Source organism: Triticum aestivum, chromosome 4B, assembly GCF_018294505.1.
Source record: "Triticum aestivum cultivar Chinese Spring chromosome 4B, IWGSC CS RefSeq v2.1, whole genome shotgun sequence".
Taxonomy (NCBI): Eukaryota; Viridiplantae; Streptophyta; class Magnoliopsida; order Poales; family Poaceae; genus Triticum; species Triticum aestivum.
Window position 1 is genome coordinate 500009113 of NC_057804.1, and position 25466 is coordinate 500034578.

Genomic DNA, 25466 nt, shown 5'->3' on the forward strand with positions numbered 1-25466 from the left:
TACCAAAACCAAACATGGGGGCATCGCATGTTCTTTCAATCTCCCCCATTTTGGTAATTGATGACAATCACTTTCAAGAGAGTTTATATAAGGAATTATGCATCACCATGCAATGCAACAACCAATAGTGCAGCGAATGAGATGCAGATGCTAAGGAACAAAACCAAAGCAAGAGGAGACAACTCTCTAAACTTCTCCAGAAAACTCTCTGAAACTTCTCCCCCATTGGCATCGATTGCCAAAATGGGCTAAAAGCTTAAAAGGCCAATATAAAATGTGTTCCTCCATAAATTGTGTATTTATCAACAAGAGAGTGGAATGCAATACACATATCCAACGATAAATACTTGGATGAAGACAAACTATATTTAGGCCCAAAGATTGCAAAAGGAAGATATGCCACAAAGACATAATCAAAGAGAGAAACAAGCAATCAAGCAACCAAAAGACACCAATTGAAGCAAGCTATCAAAAGATACCAATTGAACCAACTAGGCCAATGATCCTAGGAGCCACATGAATAAAGGATATTATGATAAGAGCGGAGCAGTGTTCTAAAGAAACTAGAGAAGCTCCCCATGATTTGTGCACATCAAGAATTTTTGTATTTGGATACAAAGTGCACAAAATAGGATCATAGCTCCCCCAAGATCAATAGAACCTCATGACAAGTGCAAGAGAGCAACAGAGTGTTCTAAAGACACTAGTGAAGCTCCCCATGATCTGTGCACTCCTTAGAATATTTGCATTAGGATACCAAGTGCACAAAATAGGATCACCACTCCCCGAAAATCAATAGAAACTCACAACAAGTGCAAGTGAGCATGTAGGAAACAAAGTCTTGCAACAAACAAATGGTTGAGCAACATATAAAAGAGGAAACTTAAGAGTAGGCTCAACCAAAATGATGTGTGTGAGTCATGGCAAAGCACTTGAGAAGACTAATGTAAGGGTGAGCATTAAGCATCAACATAGTCTTGAAAAGTGGAGATACAAGGTGCATGACATGTCCTTCCCACACACACACCAGGAAAAAGTGATCACAAGCACACTAAATATGCAAAAAGAATAACCAACACTTGTGACAACCCATTGTGAAGATAGAAAGTGAAAGCCTCATCAAGACGAGGGATACCAATTAAAAAACCTCATCAAGACAAGCATGAAGAAAATGATCTTCACCACACAAGAGTGCAACAAGATGCAACGAGATAAGACCCGCACTCAAGGCACACACTTTCATGGAGCCACCAAAGAAATAACATGAGAAAGAAACGATGGACGTGAAAGAAAGGGATATCAACTAGAGATGTACCTTCTCTCAAGTGTATAAGATTCTAGGTAGATGAAAAACATGATGATATCAATCCACAAAGAAGGATATACACATGAAATAGTTATAAAAAGGAAAGAACAAGATATCCACAAGGAAGTCATAAATATACCAATAAGAAATTTGCTTGAGAGCATAGCACATGGCTAGATATGGTCTTATTGTATATAAATGAATTCCAACCACACGAACATCAAAGACATCACAACTAGCAACAAGAGATCATTGTTGGGATGCTTTGAGAAAGGAAACAAGTAACACAAGAAAGAATGAATAACATGCCATGATACAACCTACACAAGGTTGATGCAAGAAATGTGTGCATGAAGTAGATGATGATACTTGTTACCGAGATACCATTGGAAGGATATAGTAGATACCAATTGAAGGTAGATAGTAGTTCATTGATGATCCTAGCTTGACTACAGTAAGCACATGGTGACAACACCTTCCTTGTGAGTGAGACGAGCATCCAATGCATCTCCAATTGTTCCTAGAACAAAAACACAAACAAAATGGTACCCAAACTCATTGGGACCAAAGAGTTAGTGTTGGGGAACGTAGTAATTTCAAAAAAATTCCTACGCACACGCAAGATCATGGTGATGCATAGCAACGAGAGGGGAGAGTATTGCCCACGTACCCTCGTAGACCATAAGCGGAAGCGTTATGACAATGCAGTTGATGTAGTCTTACGTCTTCACGATCCGACCGATCCAAGTACCGAACGTACGGCACCTCCGAGTTCAGCACACGTTCAGCTCGATGATGATCCCCTGACTCCGATCCAACAAAGTGTCGGGGATGAGTTTCGTCAGCACAACGGTGTGGTGACGATGATGATGTTCTACCGGCGCAGGGCTTCGCCTAAACTCCGCGACGATATGACCGAGGTGGAATATGGTGGAGGGGGGCACCGCACACGGCTAAGGAACGATCTTGAAGACCAACTTGTGTGTTCTAGGGTGCCCCCCTGCCCCCATATATAAAGGAGGGAGGGGGAGGTGCGGCCGCCCCCCTAGGGGTGCGCCTGGAGGAGTCCTACTCCCACCGGGAGTAGGACTCCCCCCACTTGCCTTGGTGGAGAAGGAAAGGGGGGAGGGGAAAGAGGAAAGGGGGGCGCCTCCCCTCCTTCCTTGTCCTATTAGGACTAGGGGGGAAGGGGGCGCACGGCCTGCCCTGGCCAGCCCTCCTCTTCTCCCTCATGGCCCACTAAGGCCCATTAACCCCCGGGAGGGTTCCGGTAACCCCCCGGTCTTCCGGTAAAATCCCGATTTCACCCGGAACCATTCCGATATCCAAATATAGGCATACAATATATCAATCTTTATGTCTCGACCATTTTGAGACTCCTTGTCATGTCCGTGATCACATCCGGGACTCCGAACAACCTTCGATACATCAAAACTTATAAACTCATAATAAAACTGTCATCGTAACGTTAAGCGTGCGGACCCTACGGGTTCGAGAACTATGTAGACATGACCTAGAACTATCCTCGGTCAATAACCAATAGCGGAACCTGGATGCTCATATTGGCTCCTACATATTTTGCGAAGATCTTTGTCGGTCAAACCGCATAACAACATACGTTGTTCCCTTTGTCATCGGTATGTTACTTGCCCTGAGATTCGATCGTCGGTATCCAATACCTAGTTCAATCTCGTTACTGACAAGTCTCTTTACTCGTTACGTAATGCATCATTCCGTAACTAACTCATTAGCTACATTGCTTGCAAGGCTTATAGTGATGTGCATTACCGAGAGGGCCCAGAGATACCTCTCCGACAATCGGAGTGACAAAACCTAATCTCGAAATACGCCAACCCAACATGTACCTTTGGAGACACCTGTAGTACTCCTTTATAATCACCCAGTTACGTTGTGACGTTTGGTAGCACCCAAAGTCTTCCTCCGGTAAACGGGAGTTGCATAATCTCATAGTTACAGGAACATGTATAAGTCATGAAGAAAGCAATAACAACATACTAAACGATCAAGTGCTAGGCTAACGAATGGGTCATGTCAATCACATCATTCTCCTAATGATGTGATCCCATTAATCAAATGACAACACATGTACATGGTTAGGAAACATAACCATCTTTGATTAATGAGCTAGTCAAGTAGAGGCATACTAGTGACTATATGTTTGTCTATGTATTCACACATGTATCATGTTTCCGGTTAATACAATTCTAGCATGAATAATAAACATTTATCATGATATGAGGAAATAAATAATAACTTTATTATTGCCTCTAGGGCATATTTCCTTCAGTCTCCCACTTGCACTAGAGTCAATAATCTAGATTACACAGTAATGATTCTAACACCCATGGAGTCTTGGTGCTGATCATGTTTTGCTCGTGGAAGAGGCTTAGTCAATGGGTCTGCAACATTCAGATCCGTATTTATCTTGGAAATCTCTATGTCTCCCACCTGGACTTGGTCCCAGATGGAATTGAAGCATCTCTTGATGTGCTTGGTCCTCTTGTGAAATATGGATTCCTTTGCCAAGGCAATTGCACCAGTATTGTCACAGAAGATCTTCATTGGTCCCGATGCACTAGGTATGACACCTAGATCGGAAATGAACTCCTTCATCCAGACTCCTTCATTTGCTGCTTCCGAAGCAGCTATGTACTCCGCTTCACATGTAGATCCCGCCACGACGCTTTGTTTAGAACTGCACCAACTAACAGCTCCACCGTTTAATAAAAACACGTATCCGGTTTGCGATTTAGAATCGTCCGGATCAGTGTCAAAGCTTGCATCAACGTAACCATTTACGACTAGCTCTTTGTCACCTCCATATACGAGAAACATATCCTTAGTCCTTTTCAGGTATTTCAGGATGTTCTTGACCGCTGTCCAGTGATCCACTCCTGGATTACTTTGGTACCTTCCTGCCAAGCTTATTGCTAAGCACATGTCAGGTCTGGTACATAGCATTGCATACATGATAGAGCCTATGGCTGAAGCATAGGGAACATCTTTCATTTTCTCTCTATCTTCTGCTGTGGTCGGACATTGAGTCTGACTCAACTTCACACCTTGTAGTACGGGCAAGAACCCTTTCTTTGCCTGATCCATTTTGAATTTTTTCAAAACTTTATCAAGGTATGTGCTTTGTGAAAGTCCTATTAAGCGTCTTGATCTATCTCTATAAATCTTGATGCCCAATATATAAGCAGCTTCACCAAGGTCTTTCATAGAAAAACTTTTATTCAAGTATCCCTTTATGCTATCCAGAAATTCTATATCATTTCCAATTAATAATATGTCATCTACATATAATATCAGAAATGCTACAGAGCTCCCACTCACTTTCTTGTAAATACAGGCTTCTCCAAAAGTTTGTATAAAACCATATGCTTTGATCACACTATCAAAGCGTTTATTCCAACTCCGAGATGCTTGCACCAGTCCATAAATGGATCACTGGAGCTTGCACACTTTGTTAGCACCTTTTGGATCAACAAAACCTTCTGGCTGCATCATATACAACTCTTCTTCCAGAAATCCATTCAAGAATGCAGTCTTGACATCCATTTGCCAAATTTCATAATCATAAAATGCAGCAATTGCTAACATGATTTGGACAGACTTAAGCATCGCTATGGGTGAGAAAGTCTCATTGTAGTCAACCCCTTGAACTTGTCGAAAACCTTTCGCAACAAGTCGAGCTTTATAGACAGTTACATTACCATCAGCGTCAGTCTTCTTCTTAAAAATCCATTTATTCTCAATGGCTTGCCGATCATCGGGCAAGTCAACCAAAGTCCATACTTTGTTCTCATACATGGATCCCATCTCAGATTTCATGGCCTCTAGCCATTTTGCGGAATCTGGGCTCATCATCGCTTCCTCATAGTTCGTAGGTTCATCATGGTCAAGTAACATGACTTCCAGAATAGGATTACCGTACCACTCTGGTGCGGATCTTACTCTGGTAGACCTACGAGGTTCAGTAGAAACTTGATCTGAAGTTTCATGATCAATATCATTAGCTTCCTCACTAATTGGTGTAGTTGTCACAGGAACCGGTTCTTGTGATGAACTACTTTCCAATAAGGGAGCAGGTACAGTTACCTCATCAAGTTCTACTTTCCTCCCACTCACTTCTTTCGAGAGAAATTCCTTCTCTAGAAAGGATCCGAATTTAGCAACAAAAATCTTGCCCTCAGATCTGTGATAGAAGGTGTACCCAACAGTTTCTTTTGGGTATCCTATGAAGACACATTTCTCCGATTTGGGTTCGAGCTTATCTGGTTGAAGTTTCTTCACATAAGCATCGCATCCCCAAACTTTAAGAAACGACAACTTTGGTTTCTTGCCAAACCACAGTTCATGAGGCGTCGTCTCAACGGATTTTGATGGTGCCCTATTTAACGTGAATGCGACCGTCTCTAAAGCATAACCCCAAAACAATAGCGGTAAATCAGTAAGAGACATCATAGATCGTACCATATCTAGTAAAGTACGATTACGACGTTCGGACACACCATTTCGTTGTGGTGTTCCAGGTGGCGTGAGTTGCGAAACTATTCCACATTGTTTCAAATGTAAACCAAACTCGTAACTCAAATATTCTCCTCCACGATCAGATCGTAGAAATTTTATTTTCTTGTTACGATGATTTTCCACTTCACTCTGAAATTCTTTGAACTTTTCAAATGTTTCAGACTTGTGTTTCATTAAGTAGATATACCCATATCTGCTCAAATCATCTGTGAAGGTGAGAAAATAACGATACCCGCCGCGAGCCTCAACATTCATTGGACCACAAACATCAGTATGTATGATTTCCAACAAATCAGTTGCTCGCTCCATAGTTCCGGAGAACGGCGTTTTAGTCATCTTGCCCATGAGGCACGGTTCGCAAGTACCAAGTGATTCATAATCAAGTGATTCCAAAAGCCCATCAGTATGGAGTTTCTTCATGCTCTTTACACCGATATGACCTAAACGGCAGTGCCACAAATAAGTTGCACTATCATTATCAACTCTGCATCTTTTGGTTTCAACACTATGAATATGTGTATCACTACTATCGAGATTCAATAAAAATAGACCACTCTTCAAGGGTGCATGACCATAAAAGATATTACTCATATAAATAGAACAACCATTATTCTCTGACTTAAATGAATAACCGTCTCGCATCAAACAAGATCCAGATATAATGTTCATGCTTAACGCTGGCACCAAATAACAATTATTTAGGTCTAAAACTAATCCCGATGGTAGATGTAGAGGTAGCGTGCCGACCGCGATCACATCGACTTTGGAACCATTTCCCACGCGCATCATCACCTCGTCCTTAGCCAATCTTCGCTTAATCTGTAGTCCCTGTTTCGAGTTGCAAATATTAGCAACAGAACCAGTATCAAATACCCAGGTACTACTGCGAGCATTAGTAAGGTACACATCAATAACATGTATATCACATATATCTTTGTTCACTTTGGCATCCTTCTTATCCGCCAAATACTTGGGGCAGTTCCGCTTCCAGTGTCGAGTCTGCTTGCAGTAGAAGCACTCAGTCTCAGGCTTAGGTCTAGACTTGGGTTTCTTCTCTTGAGCAGCAACTTGTTTGCTGTTCTTCTTGAAGTTCTCCTTCTTCTTCCCTTTGCCCTTTTTCTTGAAACTGGTGGTCTTGTTGACCATCAACACTTGATGCTCCTTCTTGATTTCTACCTCCGCGGCTTTTAGCATTGCGAAGAGCTCGGGAATAGTCTTGTCCATCCCTTGCATATTATAGTTCATCACGAAGCTCTTGTAGCTTGGTGGCAGTGATTGAAGAATTCTGTCAATGACACTATCATCAGGAAGATTAACTCCCAGTTGAATCAAGTGATTATTATACCCAGACATTTTGAGTATGTGTTCACTGACAGAACTATTCTCCTCCATCTTGCAGCTATAGAACTTATTGGAGACTTCATATCTCTCAATCCGGGCATTTGCTTGAAATATTAACTTCAACTCCTGGAACATCTCATATGCTCCATGACGTTCAAAACGTCGTTGAAGACCCGGTTCTAAGCCGTAAAGCATGGCACACTGAACTATCGAGTAGTCATCAGCTTTGCTCTGCCAGACGTTCTTAACATCGTCAGTTGCATCAGCAGCAGGCCTGGCACCCAGCGGTGCTTCCAGGACGTAATTCTTCTGTGCAGCAATGAGGATAATCCTCAGGTTACGGACCCAGTCCGTGTAATTGCTACCATCATCTTTCAACTTTGCTTTCTCAAGGAACGCATTAAAATTCAACGGAACAACAACACGAGCCATCTATCTACAACAAACATAGACAAGCAAAATACTATCAGGTACTAAGTTCATGATAAATTTAAGTTCAATTAATCATATTACTTAAGAACTCCCACTTAGATAGACATCCCTCTAATCTTCTAAGTGATTACGTGATCCATATCAACTACACCATGTCCGATCGTCACGTGAGATGGAGTAGTTTCAACGGTGAACATCAATATGTTGATCATATCTACTATATGATTCACGCTCGACCTTTCGGTCTCCGTGTTCCGAGGCCATATCTGTTATATGCTAGGCTCGTCAAGTTTAACCTGAGTATTCCGCGTGTGCAACTGTTTTGCACCCGTTGTATTTGAACGTAGAGCCTATCACACCCGATCATCACGTGGTGTCTCAGCACGAAGAACTTTCGCAACGGTGCATACTCAGGGAGAACACTTCTTGATAATTTTAGTGAGAGATCATCTTAAAATGCTACCGTCAATCAAAGCAAGATAAGATGCATAAAGGATAAACATCACATGCAATCAATATAAGTGATATGATATGGCCATCATCATCTTGTGCTTGTGATCTCCATCTTCGAAGCACCGTCGTGATCACCATTGTCACCGGTGCGACACCTTGATCTCCATCATAGCATCGTTGTCGTTACGCCATCTATTGCTTCTACGACTATCGCTACCGCTTAGTGATAAAGTAAAGCAATTACAGGGCGTTTGCATTTCATACAATAAAGCGACAACCATATGGCTCCTGCCAGTTGCCGATAACTTCGGTTACAAAACATGATCATCTCATACAATAAAATATAGCATCACGTCTTGACCATATCACATCACAACATGCCCTACAAAAACAAGTTAGACGTCCTCTACTTTGTTGTTGCAAATTTTACGTGGCTGCTACGGGCTGAGCAAGAACCGTTCTTACCTACGCATCAAAACCACAACGATAGTTCGTCAAGTTAATGCTGTTTTAACCTTCGCAAGGACCGGGCGTACCCACACTCGATTCAGCCAAAGTGAGAGAGACAGACACCCGTCAGCCACCTTTAAGCACGAGTGCTCGTAACGGTGAAACCAGTCTCGCGTAAGCGTACGCGTAATGTTGGTCCGGGCCGCTTCATCTCACAATACCGCTGAGCCAAAGTATGACATGCTGGTAAGCAGTATGACTTGTATCGCCCACAACTCACTTGTGTTCTACTCGTGCATATGACATCTACGCATAAAACCTGGCTCTGATACCATTGTTGGGGAACGTAGTAATTTCAAAAAATTTCCTACGCACACGCAAGATCATGGTGATGCATAGCAACGAGAGGGGAGAGTATTGTCCACGTACCCTCATAGACCGTAAGCGGAAGCATTATGACAACGCGGTTGATGTAGTCGTACGTCTTCACGATCCGACCGATCCAAGTACCGAACGTACGGCACCTCCGAGTTCAGCACACGTTCAGCTCGATGACGATCCCCGGACTCCGATCCAGCAAAGTGTCGGGGATGAGTTTCGTCAGCACGACGGCGTGGTGACGATGATGATGTTCTACCGGCGCAGGGCTTCGCCTAAACTCCGCGACGATATGACCGAGGTGGAATATGGTGGAGGGGGGCACCGCACACGGCTAAGGAACGATCTTGAAGATCAACTTGTGTGTTCTAGGGTGCCCCTGCCCCTGTATATAAAGGAGGGAGGGGGGAGGTGCGGCCGGCCCCCCTAGGGGTGCGCCTGGAGGAGTCCTACTCCCACCGGGAGTAGGACTCCCCCCTCTTGCCTTGGTGGAGAAGGAAAGGGGGGAGGGGAAAGAGGAAAGGGGGCGCCACCCCCTCTTCCTTGTCCTATTCAGACTAGGGGGGAGGGGGCGTGCGGCCTGCCCTGGCCGGCCCTTCTCTTCTCCCTCATGGCCCACTAAGGCCCATTAACCCCCGGGAGGGTTCCGGTAACCCCCCGGTGTTCCGGTAAAATCCCGATTTCACCCGGAACCATTCCGATATCCAAATATAGGCTTCCAATATATCAATCTTTATGTCTCGACCATTTCGAGACTCCTCATCATGTCCGTGATCACATCCGGGACTCCGAACAACCTTCGGTACATCAAAACTTATAAACTCATAATAAAACTGTCATCGTAACGTTAAGCGTGCGGACCCTACGGGTTCGAGAACTATGTAGACATGACCTAGAACTATCCTCGGTCAATAACCAATAGCGGAACCTGGATGCTCATATTGGCTCCTACATATTCTGCGAAGATCTTTATCGGTCAAACCGCATGACAACATACGTTGTTCCCTTTGTCATCGGTATGTTACTTGCCCTGAGATTCGATCATCGGTATCCAATACCTAGTTCAATCTCGTTACTGTCAAGTCTCTTTACTTGTTACGTAATGCATCATTCCGTAACTAACTCATTAGCTACATTGCTTGCAAGGCTTATAGTGATGTGCATTACCGAGAGGGCCCAGAGATACCTCTCCGACAATCAGAGTGACAAAACCTAATCTCGAAATACGCCAACCCAACATGTACCTTTGGAGACACCTGTAGTACTCCTTTATAATCACCCAGTTACATTGTGACGTTTGGTAGCACCCAAGGTGTTCCTCTGATAAACGGGAGTTGCATAATCTCATAGTTACAGGAACATGTATAAGTCATGAAGAAAGCAATAGCAACATACTAAACGATCAAGTGCTAGGCTAACGAAATGGGTCATGTCAATCACATCATTCTCCTAATGATGTGATCCCATTAATCAAATGACAACACATGTCCATGGTTAGGAAACATAACCATCTTTGATTAATGAGCTAGTCAAGTAGAGGCATACTAGTGACTATATGTTTGTCTATGTATTCACACATGTATCATGTTTCCGGTTAATACAATTCTAGCATGAATAATAAACATTTATCATGATATGAGGAAATAAATAATAACTTTATTATTGCCTCTAGGGCATATTTCCTTCAGTTAGAAACACCAATACATAGGACAAACTCCACATAAATATGTGCACATAGATAGGAAATATAATTTCATGCACATCTCATCCAATTTGAGACTTGGTGGAGTTTCCCCTATATAATGGGTCAAAGAAAGAAAGCATGCCAAAGAAAATACATGAAGGATATATGCATGCTCAAGACTTTCAAGGACCGAAACCAAATAAAAAGAAATACCAAGTGAAAATAGAATACCAAATGGATAAATCATCACTTGGAAGATATCATTAAAAGATACATCAAGGAATGAGATATCCATTAAACACGCAAAAAAAAGATGTCAAACCCCCAAAAGAGAGGTTGGTTCCAAACAAACCAAGCTCTCTACAAAGTTTCATGATGGCACAAAGTACCAAAAGGAAACGACTTACCTTCCACCAACACACTTGATAAGGATCAGAAGATGAGTGTTCTAGAGAAAATACCATAGCTCCCCCAGGAGTAGTGCATTATAGAGAATTTACATTTGAATACAAAACGCACAAGGTGGGATCACCACTTTCACTATATCTAGAAAACACTAGACAAGACCAAGAAATTAACAAGATCCACAAGTGATATGGAAGAAAACAGGAGTTGACACAATCCTTGGCAACAGATAAGGCAAATAAAAGCAAAAGCCAATGTAAAGACGATCAATAAATTCTACCACACATAAGTGAGTATCAATAGTCAAAAGACAAGAAGTATTTGGAAATAATTCCTGGTGGTAGATAACAAGGATATCCAACATCATCTTCACAACAAACACAAGCAAATTGCAACTTGTAGAGCTAACATGTCACCTAGGAACAAGATAATTAATAATGTCAACTCTAAGTGACAATATCTCAAATGTACACATTTTCTAGGCTTGTAGTATGCACATAGCATATTACTCCCCCATAATGTGATACCAAGAAAACTTAACAAGAGGCAATAAGAGGAACCAACAAGAGATAATCAATGGACTTTTTAGAATTTGAATTTCTCATGAGAAGACATACCACATAGCGACTACATAATCTTGTAATATCAATACTAGATGGTATTCCTCATGTACAAACATTTATAGGATTGTGAGGTGTACAAACCACATCACTCCCCCATAATGGGATATTCCATTAATCTCTCACAAGATCTGACTAAGATACAAACAAGATGCATAAAGGCTCAATGTACGACACACATGTACATGATGTGCAAACCAACACACACATACTTGATTGCTTAAGTTAAGCAAGTTGGAAGCACAACATATACAAACACATGCAAGGAACAAAACCAAAACATGCAAAGGGGCAAGTAACTTTCAATGTAAACAATTTAAGTACAAGTTACCGCAAGGAGGCACATTGGATATAAGATAGAAACTTGACAACCCAATTGACTTGGCTTGAGACAACAAGAATGATGAAGTCCCCTTAATTCTTCATAATGTAGCCAAGTCCCCAATGACCTCCAACAACACCTATTGATCAAGTTTGAGCTAGTTGGTCCCCAACCAAGTTGGGTCCTAAGAGGTTAGTCACAATAGGCTTGGCTACCCAAATGGTTATTTGCTTCAAACCACTTTGAGTACCAACAAACTTGGCAAACACATTGCCAACCTTATCCTTCCCAAGAGAATAGACATCATCAATAACAATTGGGTTGGATAAGTGACCACTAGTGCATGAAGAAGCAAGGTGACCTTTCTCATGACATAGATAGCAACGTCTACTCTTCACTTTCTTCTCACTTGATTTATCAACTTGAGAAGCATTAGCTTGAGTCTTCTTGGGAAGAGGCCTTTATTCAACTTGAGTTTGAGCATGAGAATGCACTTGTAGCCGCTTCCCTTGTTGCTTGTCACTAATGGCCTTCTTCAATGGGCAAGATCTAACATGATGCCCTTCAATTTTGCACTTGAAGCAAATAATCTTGGCCGAATTCTTAACTTGTTTTTGGCCCTTCTTCTTGTTGATCTTGGACTTCTTCTTCTTGTTGGAGTTGAATCCAAGTCCACCTTTGTCATTGGGGGATTTTTGCACACTCAAGATATTGTTGAGTGTGAATTTTCCTTCATGACACTTTTCCAAGTCTTTCTTCAAAGAAGTGACTTGGGACTTGAGCTCTTTGATTTCCTCTACATGGTTAGTCTCAACACAAGTACTAGAGGAAGTATAAGCTTCATTGTTAGAGCAACAAGGCAAGGAAAGCAATTCATCGCAAGATGTACCAACATTGTGAGTAGATGAATTACAAGGACTAGCACATGGCAATATACTATTTTGACTAAAAGTAGTGCTAGTATCCACATGAGGCTCACTAGATGTTACCTTAACAATCATGGCCTCATGAGCTATCTTTAGCACACTATGGGATACTAGAAGATCATCATGAGAGCTTGAGAGCTTTTCATGACTTTCTTCCAATTTCCCATAATTACTAGATAGCACCTCAAGTTGAGCCCGTAGCTCAACATTCTCCTTCAAAATGGATGCTTCACAAGAACTAGAGTTAGTAGCACAAGCATCATCATTAACAACAAGAGGAGAAGGAAACTTGGGAAGCTCTTTTAAATAAGAAGCTTCAAGTTGAGCATGAGACTCGGTGAGTTTAATGAGCTCACCCTTGATGACCCTTGAGCCATTTTCGAGGTGCTTAAAATCCTCAAGGAGTCTAGCATGAGCAACTTCAAGCTTAGCATTTTTAGTTTCAAAAACATCGTCCACCTCAAGAGCTTTATCATTAGATTCCTTCACTCTAGATAATTCTAGAGCAAAAGTCTCCTCAAGAGATTCCTTGGTGGTTTGTTCAAGTTCAAGAGCTTGAGAGAGGTCCGCAATCTCATTAGCGTAATCACGCCCATGACCTTCCATTTTATCAATGGTGACCTCATGCTCCTCAAGACAAGATTCCAACTCATCAATATATTTCTTGATATCAATAGCAATCGACATGATTTCCATGAAGTTGGAACGAGCAATTTTATTCTTAAGAAGAGCTTTAAAAATCATTTCCCCCTTAATTTTTAAGGAGGCAACATCATCATTCTCTTCATCATAATCGACATCATCATCATTCTTGCCATCATCAATATCATCACAAGATATATTGGGATTCAAAGTGGGAGATACCTTTGAGGCCTTGGCCATAAGGCAAAATGCAATAGATGATGATGTAGGATCCCTTGAAGCACCATTCAAGACCACATCTTGTTCCATGGAGTGTTGAGTTTCCTCTACATTGTTAGCACAACAACTCGAGGAAATAGATACATTTTTATCATGGAAACAAGACATATCAAGCATATCATCATGAGATTTGAGCAAGCAATTTCTACATGATATGCAAGGACTACCAACATGAGCAAGTGAAACATGTAAGGTGCTCGAAGTGTTAAAGTCCAAAGAAGGACCATTGCAATAAGATAGTGATGAAGAATCACCAAGAACAAGCACACTATCATCATTACAATGACCACCACTACTCACCCTAGCATTACCTTGTGGCAATCCACATGTAGGTGAAGTAGAAGAAGTTGAGAAGGCAACACGGCCGGAGGAGGAGGGAGAACAATCATCCCCACAAATCTTGGACACACCATATTTATCTTGAAGCTTCATCCACAACTCATGAGCATCCGGGAACGACATGAGTTCAAATATAACTACATTGCTCAAAGCCTCGAAAAGCACATTAGAAGCTTGAGCATTGAGATAAGAGTTTTTATCGTCCTCTAAAGATAAGCTTTGGGGATCCTTTGGAGGAGAAAAACCCATATCTACAATTCGCTCTAAATTTGGATCCATGACCCTAAAGAGATTAAGCATGCGAATTACCAAAACATCAAAATTTGTGCCATCGAAACTAAGAGTGTCTGAGAATCCTAATCCCTAGTTGACATGTTTACTCTGTAGGCGGTTAAGCCCAACAAAGAGAGACGAGGCTCTGGTACCAATTGAAAGATCGTGGATGTCACCTAGAGGGGGGGGGGTGAATAGGCGTTTTAAAATAATTACAGTAGAGGCTTGAACAAATGCGTAATAAACCTAACGGTTAATTTGTCAAGCACAAAACCTACAACAACTAGGATCACCTATGTGCACCAACAACTTATGCTAAGCAAGATAAGAAACTATGTGATAGCAAGATATATGACAAAGTACAATATGTCTATCACAAGGTAAAGTGCATAAGTAAAGGGATCGGGTCAGAGATAACCGAGGCACTCGGAGACGACGATGTATCCCGGAGTTCACACCCTTGCGGATGCTAATCTCCGTTTGGAGTGGTGTGGAGGCACAATGCTCCCCAAGAAGCCACTAGGGCCACCGTAATCTCCTCACGGTCTCGCACAATGCAAGATGCCGTGATTCCACTAAGGGACCCTTGAGGGAGGTCACCGAACCCATACAAATGGGGACCCTTGGGGGTGGTCACCAAACCCGTACACTTTGGCAACCCTTGGGGGCGGTCACCGATACCCGCCAAATTGCTCGGGGCGATCTCCACAACCTAATTGGAGACCCCGACGCTTGCCCGGAGCTTTACACCACAATGATTGAGCTCCGAACACCACCAACCGTCTAGGGCGCCCAAGCACCCAAGAGGAACAAGCTCAAGGGTACGAAGCACCCAAGAGTAATAAGCTTCTCAACTTGAAACTTCCACGTATCACTGTGGAGAACTCAAACCGATGCACAAATGCAATGGCAAGGGCACACGGAGTGCCCATGTCCTTCTCTCTCAAATCCCACCAAAGCAACTAATGCTATGGAGGAAAGTGAAAGGAAGAACAAGAAGGAGAACACAAAGAACTCCAAGATCTAGATCCAAGGGGTTCCCCTCACATAGAGGAGAAAGTGACTGGTGGAAGTGTGGATCTAGATCTCCTCTCTCTTTTCCCTAAAAAACTAGCAATAATCCATGGAGGGATTGAGAGTTAGCAAGCTCAAAGAAGGTCAACAATGGGGGCAAAAACAAGCTCAAGAGATGGGGAACCATTGGGGAAGAAGACCCCCTTAAATAGGTCCCCACGAATCTACTCGTTATGTGCAGAAAGACATAGGAGCGGTACAACCGCTATGAGCACCGGTACAACCGGTAACAGGCAATAAGCGGAACAACTGGCCCACAACCGCCCAACAACCGCACCACAACAGAAGCTAGTCCGGTGGTAGAGCGGTACATGGCCGGTACAACCTCCGGACCAATTCTGGAGCGGTACAACCGCTCCAAACACCGGTTGTACCGGTCAACCGGTACAACCACTCTATGGGGCGGTACAACCTCTCTATGTAAAACAGGCAATATGAAAACAGCCACAACTTTCGCATACGAGCTCCGAATTTGATGAAACAAAGTTTTTTGGAAAGCTAGCAACAAGGGCTAACACAATCCTGAAAGAAATATCAATAAGAAGCAAATTAGAAAAGGCCCATAAGAAAAAGGTGAGAACCCTTCCTCGAATAATACCGGTAAAACCTCCAACACCAAAAACATCATAGAAGACACATGCGAACTCCGTTTTTGATGAACTTAAGCTTGTCATCAAGATGACCATAATCTCTAAGACTCACAAAGAGAACCAAACTAGAACCAAGAAACATGATGCAAGGATGCAATGGTTTGAGATCTCTACTAACGATACGATCAAGCTACCAACTTGAGAGCCCCCCTTGATAGTACGGCAAACGATCCTATAACCCGGTCTCCCAACTACCACCACGAGACTGGTAAAAGAGAAAACCTATCAAGGCCAAACCTTTGCCTTGCACATGGTCCACTTGAGCTAGATGATGACGATCTTGACTCCCTCAAGTTGGACCACCTTTCTTGATTGCGTTGGCTCGATGAAGACTAGATGATTGCTCCCCCATAGTCGACTATGGGTGAGCCTCTCTTCGGCACATCTTCACAAGACCATTGACACCACAAAGGATGGCAAGATTCAAGCACTTGATCTCTTCGTGATGGTCCACTTGAACTTGCACACGACAATCATGATGACGATCACCACTTGATGTCATCCTTTCCATGGGTTGTATGATATCTTCCTCTTGACGCAAGCCCATGGACACGTACCTAACCCCACATAGAACTCTCACATAGACCATGGGTTAGTACACAAAGTGCAATGGACAATGCTCACCATACCATGGGATCACTTGATCCCTCTCGGCACATCTTCTACGCTTTGTGAGTTGATCAACTTGATTCAATCTTGACTTAGTCTTGATCAACCTTGATCTTTCCAACTCTCTTCATTTGGATGATGTCTTGAAGGTAAACATGAATGATCACACAATCTTCTTCTTCAAGATATGCTTGCAATAAGCTCAACACTCACATGACTAATCTTTGGAGAATTCCTTAATAGCACCTTGGTCAACTCATAAACTCCTTGAAACCAACACATGAACTTCAAGAAAAGCCTATGGACAAAACCTTCAAATATAACTCAAGGCAACCATTAGTCCATAGAGATTGTCATCAATTACCAAAACCAAACATGGGGGCATCGCATGTTCTTTCAGCAGCAACCGGCAGCTGGAAAAAGACAAATCCGGCGGCCCGCGATGAAGTGTCGCAGATCTGCAAATCCGGCGGCCCGCCGACGCAGGGGGGAAGGGAAGGGAGGCCTCGTGCGTGTGGAGGCCTTCCGGCGTGCTCCTGCCGGCTGCTGTCACCGGAATCTTGGGCGGCGGCCGGCGGCGGCGCGAGGGGGTATGAGGGGTGGTTGGTGGAAGAAAGCGCGGGATGAAATGCCCCCCAACCACTTTCGCTTATATGCAGGGCACCGCAACCGCGGGGGAAACCCGCGTTTTCCCGGGTTGGGGTTGGGATTTTGCCGCGCCCCCTAAATTTTTTTGCGGATCGGGGCGGGATGCGGGGTCTGATCGGGCTGCTTTTTCCGCCCCGACCCGCATTTTGACGGTTATTTTACGGGTCAGGGCGGGATGCGGGGTCTGCTAGAGTTGCTCTTAGCCAGTAACTACTGGGGCCAGTCTTGCATAGAACAGTTACTATTCTGGTTTGTTGCACGAAAAACCGCATCTTTGATATAATCCATTGTAGTTAGCTCTAACCTATCCATGTAAAAAAGCTTTAATCCATCATTTGACTCAGTTCACATGATTCCTAATGGATGGATCCCACTTGTAAGCGTACACATGTCTAAAAAAGGCTAGTTCAGCTAAAACATTGCTGTTTTAGTTTCTCATTCAAAATTTTCTTTTGGCTCAAATGCAATGTTTATTTTTTTATTAAATCATATATGTACCTTGGTTTTGAAAAACTTATTTGGATAATAGATTTGGGAAATATTGGTGGTTTAGTTGGCTCATTCAAAAAAATTGTTTGGAGTACCTACTATTGATTTGGATTTTTTTGGCTTTTTTTACCACTACTTTGGGAGATACTGGTAGCTCGGTTGGCCAACTAGTGTGGCTTACTTTTTCTGTCACGTGTGCACTTAAAAACGGGACCAATCCATCAGGCAGGAATTGTGCCAAACTGTCAACGGTGCCAAATGACGGATTAGAGCTAGCTCAATAGATTACAACAATAAGTGTTATTTTGTGCAACCCAAATAGTGGGCATTATATGAAAAATCAGCCTCAGTAGGTGGTTTGTGCGAAAGTGTTTTTCTGCCCACGAGCTCAAATGCGTCGATGATGAACAGTAAAATAAAATAAAAAGGGTAAAAAATCTGAAATTATTTGGCAACAAACATTGACAAATTGTCTATACATGTGCAAATTTCCATGATGAAAAAACATCCCTAATGTTCTAAAAAAAATCATGCTTCAAACTTCTTTTAAAAATAGTCTTTTTGAAGCATCATACCCTGAGCATGTAGACACTTCGTCAATGTTGGTTGTCAAAAAGTTTTTGATTCTTTTACTATTTACTTAGAGTTTTATGTTCATGAGGGAGCATTTAAGCTTGCGACTAGAAACTCCATGTCCGTGGTTTGTTAATTTTCCCTTTTTGTTGCTATTATAGTGATTCCTTTCCTTCTTTTCGGGGTTTAATAATTTAGCTATTTTTTAAAACACATTACAGACGACAGGTGCTCATATAAAGCCACATACACTCATCCCTATGAACACACACGCAGACCCTCGACGGGAACATCTTCTCTCACTCAATGCGCATCGCCGAAAATCTTGAACCTGGTGGGCTGGGGATACCACTATTCTCCTAACCATCCAACCACACGTTGGTTTGCAATAATTTATTAACAATTAACAGCTCATAATTTAGCTCTTAATTTGTAATAGTTTGTTCATTAGAGTACCTCTCTTGTTGCATGCTTACTTTCTTATTCTTTTGAGTTATCCGATTTATTTCCTTATCTTTTTTCTGACATTTTCTTCATTTACGACGGTTTTTCCATCTTATAGTTGTACATAATAGAGATGAGCGTAACAAATATTATGGCAGTCAGCTATTTTAAAATTTGGTTTTGGGCTATGGGTGCTTCACTTTCACTTCGGTTGCAAGGAGGTGCCTACTAATGTTAGAATGAAAAGTATCATATATTTACTAGCCTAATGCATACAATACTAATGTATGATACTATTGTCACAGTGCATAGTACTTCCTCCGTCCTTTTTAGTCCGCATATAAATTTTGTCCGAAGTCAAAGTATCTCTACTTTGACCAAACTTATGGAAAAAAGTATCACATTCGCAATGCCAAATCAATATTGTTAGATTCATCATGAAATGTAGTTTCATAGTATATATATTCGGTGTTGTAGATCTTGACATTTTTAAATATAAATTTGATCAAACTTTGTAAAGTTTGATTTGACACAAATCTAATATGCGAAGTAAAAAGGACCGGAGGGAGTATCATAACTTGGTATCATGGTGACCTCATTTATTATCATTCATAACACGTACTATTATATCATTTAATACAAGTATCCAATTCTCTCTTTTTTTATTTAATTGTGTGTTACCTCAACAAAAATGCCTAATTGACATGCATGATACTATCTATGATACTTCCATTGAAATCAGCCTAATGACGCACTTAGGAATTAAAACTTATATGCTGGTGTGGCATCACATGGTTGGAAATCACAGTGATATCGAGGGGGATTAGTGGGGAAATAACACGTACACATGCAATGATAGATCGATAAGAGCATCTATAGTCGGACGAGGCAAATCCGCCCTTCTACACGTCCGTGGACGCGACCCCGGACATCATTGGACGACTTCTCAAATGCCCTCCCTTGCAACCACCTCCCTTACTTTCAAATCCTCAAATTAATGCAAACACATGCAGGTCGATCATACACATAAATATTATACGTAAATAACATTTGCTCTTAACAAAAATACAGTTCAAACATAAAGAAAATCGAGCGCGTAATTCAGACATTAATTTTCTTGGCTTCCATTGTGGGTCCACATATGCTCCTTAAGATTGTCGAGTAGTTGCACATGCATGTTTTGATTTCAAAGATTCTGATGCATTTCCAAAAAGTTCACATTATGCTCAACATCTTGTTCTAGGAGGCGGACTTGTACTCCGGGCTTCTCAAAATCATGCATTCGGGCTACCCCTTCACCCTCATCCTCGACAATCATGTGGTGCAAAATGAGACAACATGTCATTAGCTGCCACTGCCACAATGTCTTCAATTCCCATATCATTGCAACTCCACAAATAATACGCCAATGAGCTTCACTACGAATGCTCTCTCCACATCCTTCGTAGCTCCTTCTTGCATTGTTGCAAAGTAGCATTATTTTTTTCATGGGGATCGCATATGGTCTTGACAAACACCGCCACTGAGGATAGATATCATCGGCAAGGTAGTACCCCATGTTATAGTTGTGTCAGTTGATGATGTAGTTGCACGATGAAGCATCCACATCACAAAGTCTCTTGGACAACGGAGATCGCTCGAGCAAAATAATGTCATTGTGAGAACCAGACATGACAAAGAAATCATACCAAATCCACAAGTCTCTGGATGCCACTACTCCGAGTATGATGGTGGCCTCTTTGGTGTGACCTTGATACATCCCGCACAAACCTTTGAGATAGTCTTTCATTGCTAACATGCAACCAACTGAACCAAACATACCTGGAAAACCTATTGCAGCTCCAATTGCCGTCAACCTTTTCGTGTCTTCGACAGTTGGTTGTCTCATGTACTCTGCTCCAAACAGCTTTACCAAGTCTCAGGCAAACTTGAGAGTGGCATCAAGACATGTTCTCTCCCCCATCCGAATGATCTCTCCAACGACATTTGTGGCAGTACCTAATGCAAGCAACCTCAGAGCAGCCGTGCATTTCTGTAAAGGAGAGAACATTAGTTGTCCATAACAATCCTTTCCGAGAGTGAAGTAGGGACATGTGCCTCCACGCCCTCCATCACGTGCAAGAACAAGGGTTTGTTCATCCGGAAGCGACCCTGGAAACCCCCATCATGGAACTTTTGTTTGGGTTGAAAGTAGTCCTTGTACAATAGCCGTGCACCAACGATCCTATCCTGGTGTATAATTCTCCTCCCTTTGAGTGAACCCTTGAAGTTTAGAATATGCTCCACTTCCTTCTCCATTTCATCATCATCATGCACTCTTCATCCGACGAATCGACAACTCTTGTTGGATGACTCATTGTTCTCAAACTCCTCATCCAGCGAATTCATCGTTTTACCTACAAAAGAATTAAAAAACAGCATGGACATTTTGTCGAACACTCAGAGGGCAAGGTGTATGACCAGAGGAGTAGGACGTACCACGATGGCGTCCAGGGCGCCGACTGTGTCAGGGGCGGCAAGGCCGGGTCGTATAGGGGGGATTTGAGGGGTTGAGTTGTAGATGCTCTAAGTATGGCTCACAAGTATAGGATTTTGGGTCTGTCTAGGACACATCTAGATGTGACATAGTTATGTCACATCTAAGCTGATGTCCATTCTGTTTATGGTCTATTTTTTTGTCCTATTTTTTTTGTTTCTTATTACTGCATTATATATTTGTGGGAGCTTAGATGTGACATCTTTAAAAACATCTACTCCCTCCGTTCCAAATTACTCGTCGTGGTTTTAGTTCAAATGTGAACTAAAACCACGACGAATAATTTGGAACGGAGGGAGTAGATATGAATTAGACATTTACTGTAGGATTTTTGCCTATTAAAACAGGACCAAGAAAATGTAATGCAGTTCTAAAATTTTCCAGATCCATTCCCTAAAAATTCAACATAGTACTGTACTAGCTTAATACTACTACCAGAGCACTGCTCCTTCGACTTCCATGATCCGACGCACGCAAGGAAAATTAACTACCGTCAAACCATACAAGCATTTCATATTTCACTCGAGTTATATGATGTGGCTAATTTTCGCCCTTACGCCTTTTCTGTCGCTAGTTTGTTACTGCTCTCTGTATAGAATTCATCCTGTTCACCTCCACCGGCGCCTGCGTTCACCTTTGCCAGCATGTGAAGCCGGGACGGGACCGGCGGTAAGCCGACGTCGGCGACTCCTTCAAGCTGCTGCACGACGAGCCCCATGGTCGGCCGGTCGGCCTCCTCGTCCTGGATGCACCAGCAGGCGATCCTGCAGAGCCTCTCCAGCTCCTTCACGTCGGCCTCCTTGGCCAGCCTCTCGTCGAGGAGCCCGACCACGTCGCCCTCATGCAGGCTCACCGCGGCGTGCACCGGGAAGTACATCCCGTAGCCTCCCTTTTCCGACGGGGCGTTGTTGCGCCGGCCGGAGACGAGCTCAAACAGCACGAGGCCGAAGCTGTACACGTCGGCCTTGGCGGTGACCGGCGAGCCGGCGAGCCACTCCGGCGCGAGGTACCCGAGCGTGCCGCGCATCGTGGTCAGCACGCGGCTGAAGTCGTGGCCCACGAGCTTGGCCATGCCGAAGTCCGCGAGCTTGGCGCCCAGCTCGTCGTCGAGGAGGATGTTCTCCGGCTTGATGTCGCAGTGTATGATGCACTCGCGGCACTTCTCGTGCAGGTACGCCAGGCCCCTGGCCATGCCGAGCGCGACGCCGTACCTCTGGCCCCAGCTCAACACCTTCGCCGCCGAGCCGCCGCCCTTGAACAGGTGCGAGTCCAGCGAGCCGTTGGCCATGTAGTCGTACACGAGCGCCCTCTTGTTCCCCTCGGAGCAGAAGCCCCGGAGGCGGACGAGGTTGACGTGCTGGACCACGCCCAGGGTGACCACCTCGGCTCGGAACTGCTTCTCGCCCTGCCGGAGCCCGTCCAGCTTCTTCACGGCCACCGGCGTCGCGTCCGGGAGTACGCCCTTGTACACCGTGCCGAAGCTCCCGCCACCGAGCTTCTCTGAGAAGTTCCTCGTCGCGGTCCTCACGGCCAGGTAGTCGAACAGCAGCAGAGAGCCCTGCCCCTGCACCGCCGTCACCTTCCCCTTCCCCCGCCGCCTCCGCAGCATCACCGCCACCGCCACCCCGATCACGAGGCTTGCCAGGAGCACCACCACGGCCGCAACTACGCTCCCGAGGATCACCATCGATTTCTTCCAAGAATGTGCCGGTGACGATGACGACGCTGCCACCTCCGAGCGCGCGACGCGGAGGTGAAGAACAGCTCCGGCGAGGCCAGGATCGCCACCTTGGTCAATCGAGAGGGCCCTCAAGTTAACGAGCTCGCCCTTCCACATGGAGCACTTGGTTCCATCGTACACGTACGCGGTGCAGGAGCAATCTTTCAAGCAAGTGCGCTCGCAGTCCCTGTCACCCCTAACTCCGGCCGCCTCCGACGAGCCATTCGGGAGCTGTACGGGGTTCGGCAGCTGCATGAACCTGTCTTTGGTACAGTCCAGTAAGGTCCGCCTCTCGCATCCGGAGGCGGTGTTCTGCAGCTTCCACTCTTGCTCCGACCGCGGCTCGAAGCCGGCGGGACACTGGCACGCGGGGCTGGTGGTGTTGCTGCACAACCCGAAGGGGCCGCACGAACCGTAGACGTCGCAGGCGTCGTGCGGCTCCGAGCAGAAGAGGATCCACTTCCCTGCCATGTCGCTCCACTGGCGCCGCCGCATCTGCCCGTTGACGTCAAGCATGAAGTTGCCGGCGCCCATCATCGGGATCCTGTCGTGGTAGCTGAAGAAGTTAACAGTGCCGTTGCGCGCGTAGGGGAACCCGGCGAAGTAGCCCGATCGCATCTCCGGCACGTTCACGAAGATTTCGCCGTCCCACAGGCCGGTCGTCCAGTACTGGCGGTGCTCGCCGCCGCCGGCGTCGGAAAACAGGTCGAACTTGGGCTGCCCGCGCGCGTCGATCTCCATCGTGAACGCGCCGGGCGCCGGGTTCTCGGCGTCCGTCCACGACGTGAGGAAGCTGTGGACGCCGGCACCCCTATTGTAGCCGAGCCTGGCCCCGGGGAGCCAGGTGTCGGTGGGGTGGTCGAAGCTCTGCCACACCACGTAGGCAGACGACGACGTCGCGTTGCTCCGCCTCACCACGAGGTTGCCGTCGTCCTGGAGCGTGGCGACGGTGGTGCTCGGGGGCGACCGGGAGGACGCGTTGGATGACCACAACAAGGTGTCTGACGGCGTCGTGAGGAGAAGCAGCTCGCCGTGGATACTGAGCATGAAGCGGGAGGTCGACGGCTTGATGATCGGGTGCTCTCGGTTCGCCACCCAAACGACCGTTTGCTTGGAGATCTTCTTGTACCAGATGCCGACGTAGTGCTTGCTGGAGTTGCCGGGGGAGAAGAAGCCGAGCTCGAATTCGCCGCCCTTGGACACCAGTGTCTCGTTCCATGGGAGTGCTTGGCCTAGAGCGAGGGTGTCGACGGCAGTCGTGGGGAGCTGTAGGCTGGAGAAGAGCAGGAGGAGCGGGAGGAGGAGCATGGTGGCATGCAAATTGGAGGATTTTGCTACGATCTGCGTATGATTGGTTTGTCTGCACTCTGCTGGTTCCGATAAATAAGTAGCCGAGTCTGGGTTAATCTGGCGGCTGGCGAGCCGAAATAATTTGCCCTCGTTTCGTTTTTCCTACCAAAATCTAGAATATTCATTTTTGGAATGCCCAAGGATCATGCTGGCTGAAAGCACTTAGGGGTGTTTGTTTCCAGGGACTTTTTGGGGTAGAGAATAGAAAAAGTTCCTAGCAAATCAAACAGGGTGAGACTTTTTTGGGACTTTTTGCTAAAAGTCCTTAGAAGCACCTCCTTGAGAGTCTTTTTTAAAAAGTTTCAGGGACTAGAAAAAGTTCTAGGACTAGAGAAACAAACACCACCTTACGTTCCAATCGATTCTATCAGGATCGTTGGATGTCAATTCCTCCCATTTTCAGTCAATTGACAAACAAAATATCCACAAAATTCCAGTTACAAAGAAAACTCTACAAATGAATCAAGACCGGATTGAAGCAGATCAACCAAAGACAAACGCCGATCGAATCCCGCAAGATCCACCGGAGAAAAAAAATAAACGATCCCAATGTCTCATTTCCTCCTCCCACACAAGGGTTTCCCCGTATGCCGTCGGCGATTTGCCCCGTCTCATTTGCTAGGTGGTCTACGGACATTGCTGTAATTTTTATTATGTTTTGTGTTCTTTGTACTGCCACAATGTTTGATGAATAAATTGAAAGTTTTCTCGAAAAAAGTTTGAGTCCCGCAAAATATTGAAACTGTATTTGTGCACGGGCGTGTGTACTTTTGTACTAAATTGATATGAAATATTAAAATGGTGGAACAATACAATGTTGTAAATCAGTTGAGACATCATGAGTGCACCAAACTTGAGCACTGGCACGGCTCGCTTCGTGAGGGAGTTGTTTGTATTGCTGAGCTAGACGAGGAACGAGTTGCCTTGCCTCTCCCACGTCCCCCCCCCCCCCCCCCCCCCCCCCGCGAG

General features: G+C 44.5%; 1 protein-coding gene across 1 annotated transcript; it reads right to left on the reverse strand.

Moving 5' to 3' along the window:
• Nucleotides 1–21793: 21793 nt before the first annotated feature.
• Nucleotides 21794–24515, reverse strand: LOC123092933 (G-type lectin S-receptor-like serine/threonine-protein kinase At2g19130). The gene has a single exon (XM_044514790.1). It carries the CDS (start codon nt 24453–24455, stop codon nt 21981–21983), a length of 2475 nt encoding a protein of 824 aa, XP_044370725.1. The 5' UTR covers nt 24456–24515; the 3' UTR covers nt 21794–21980.
• Between the last annotated feature and the right edge of the window lie 951 nt (nt 24516–25466).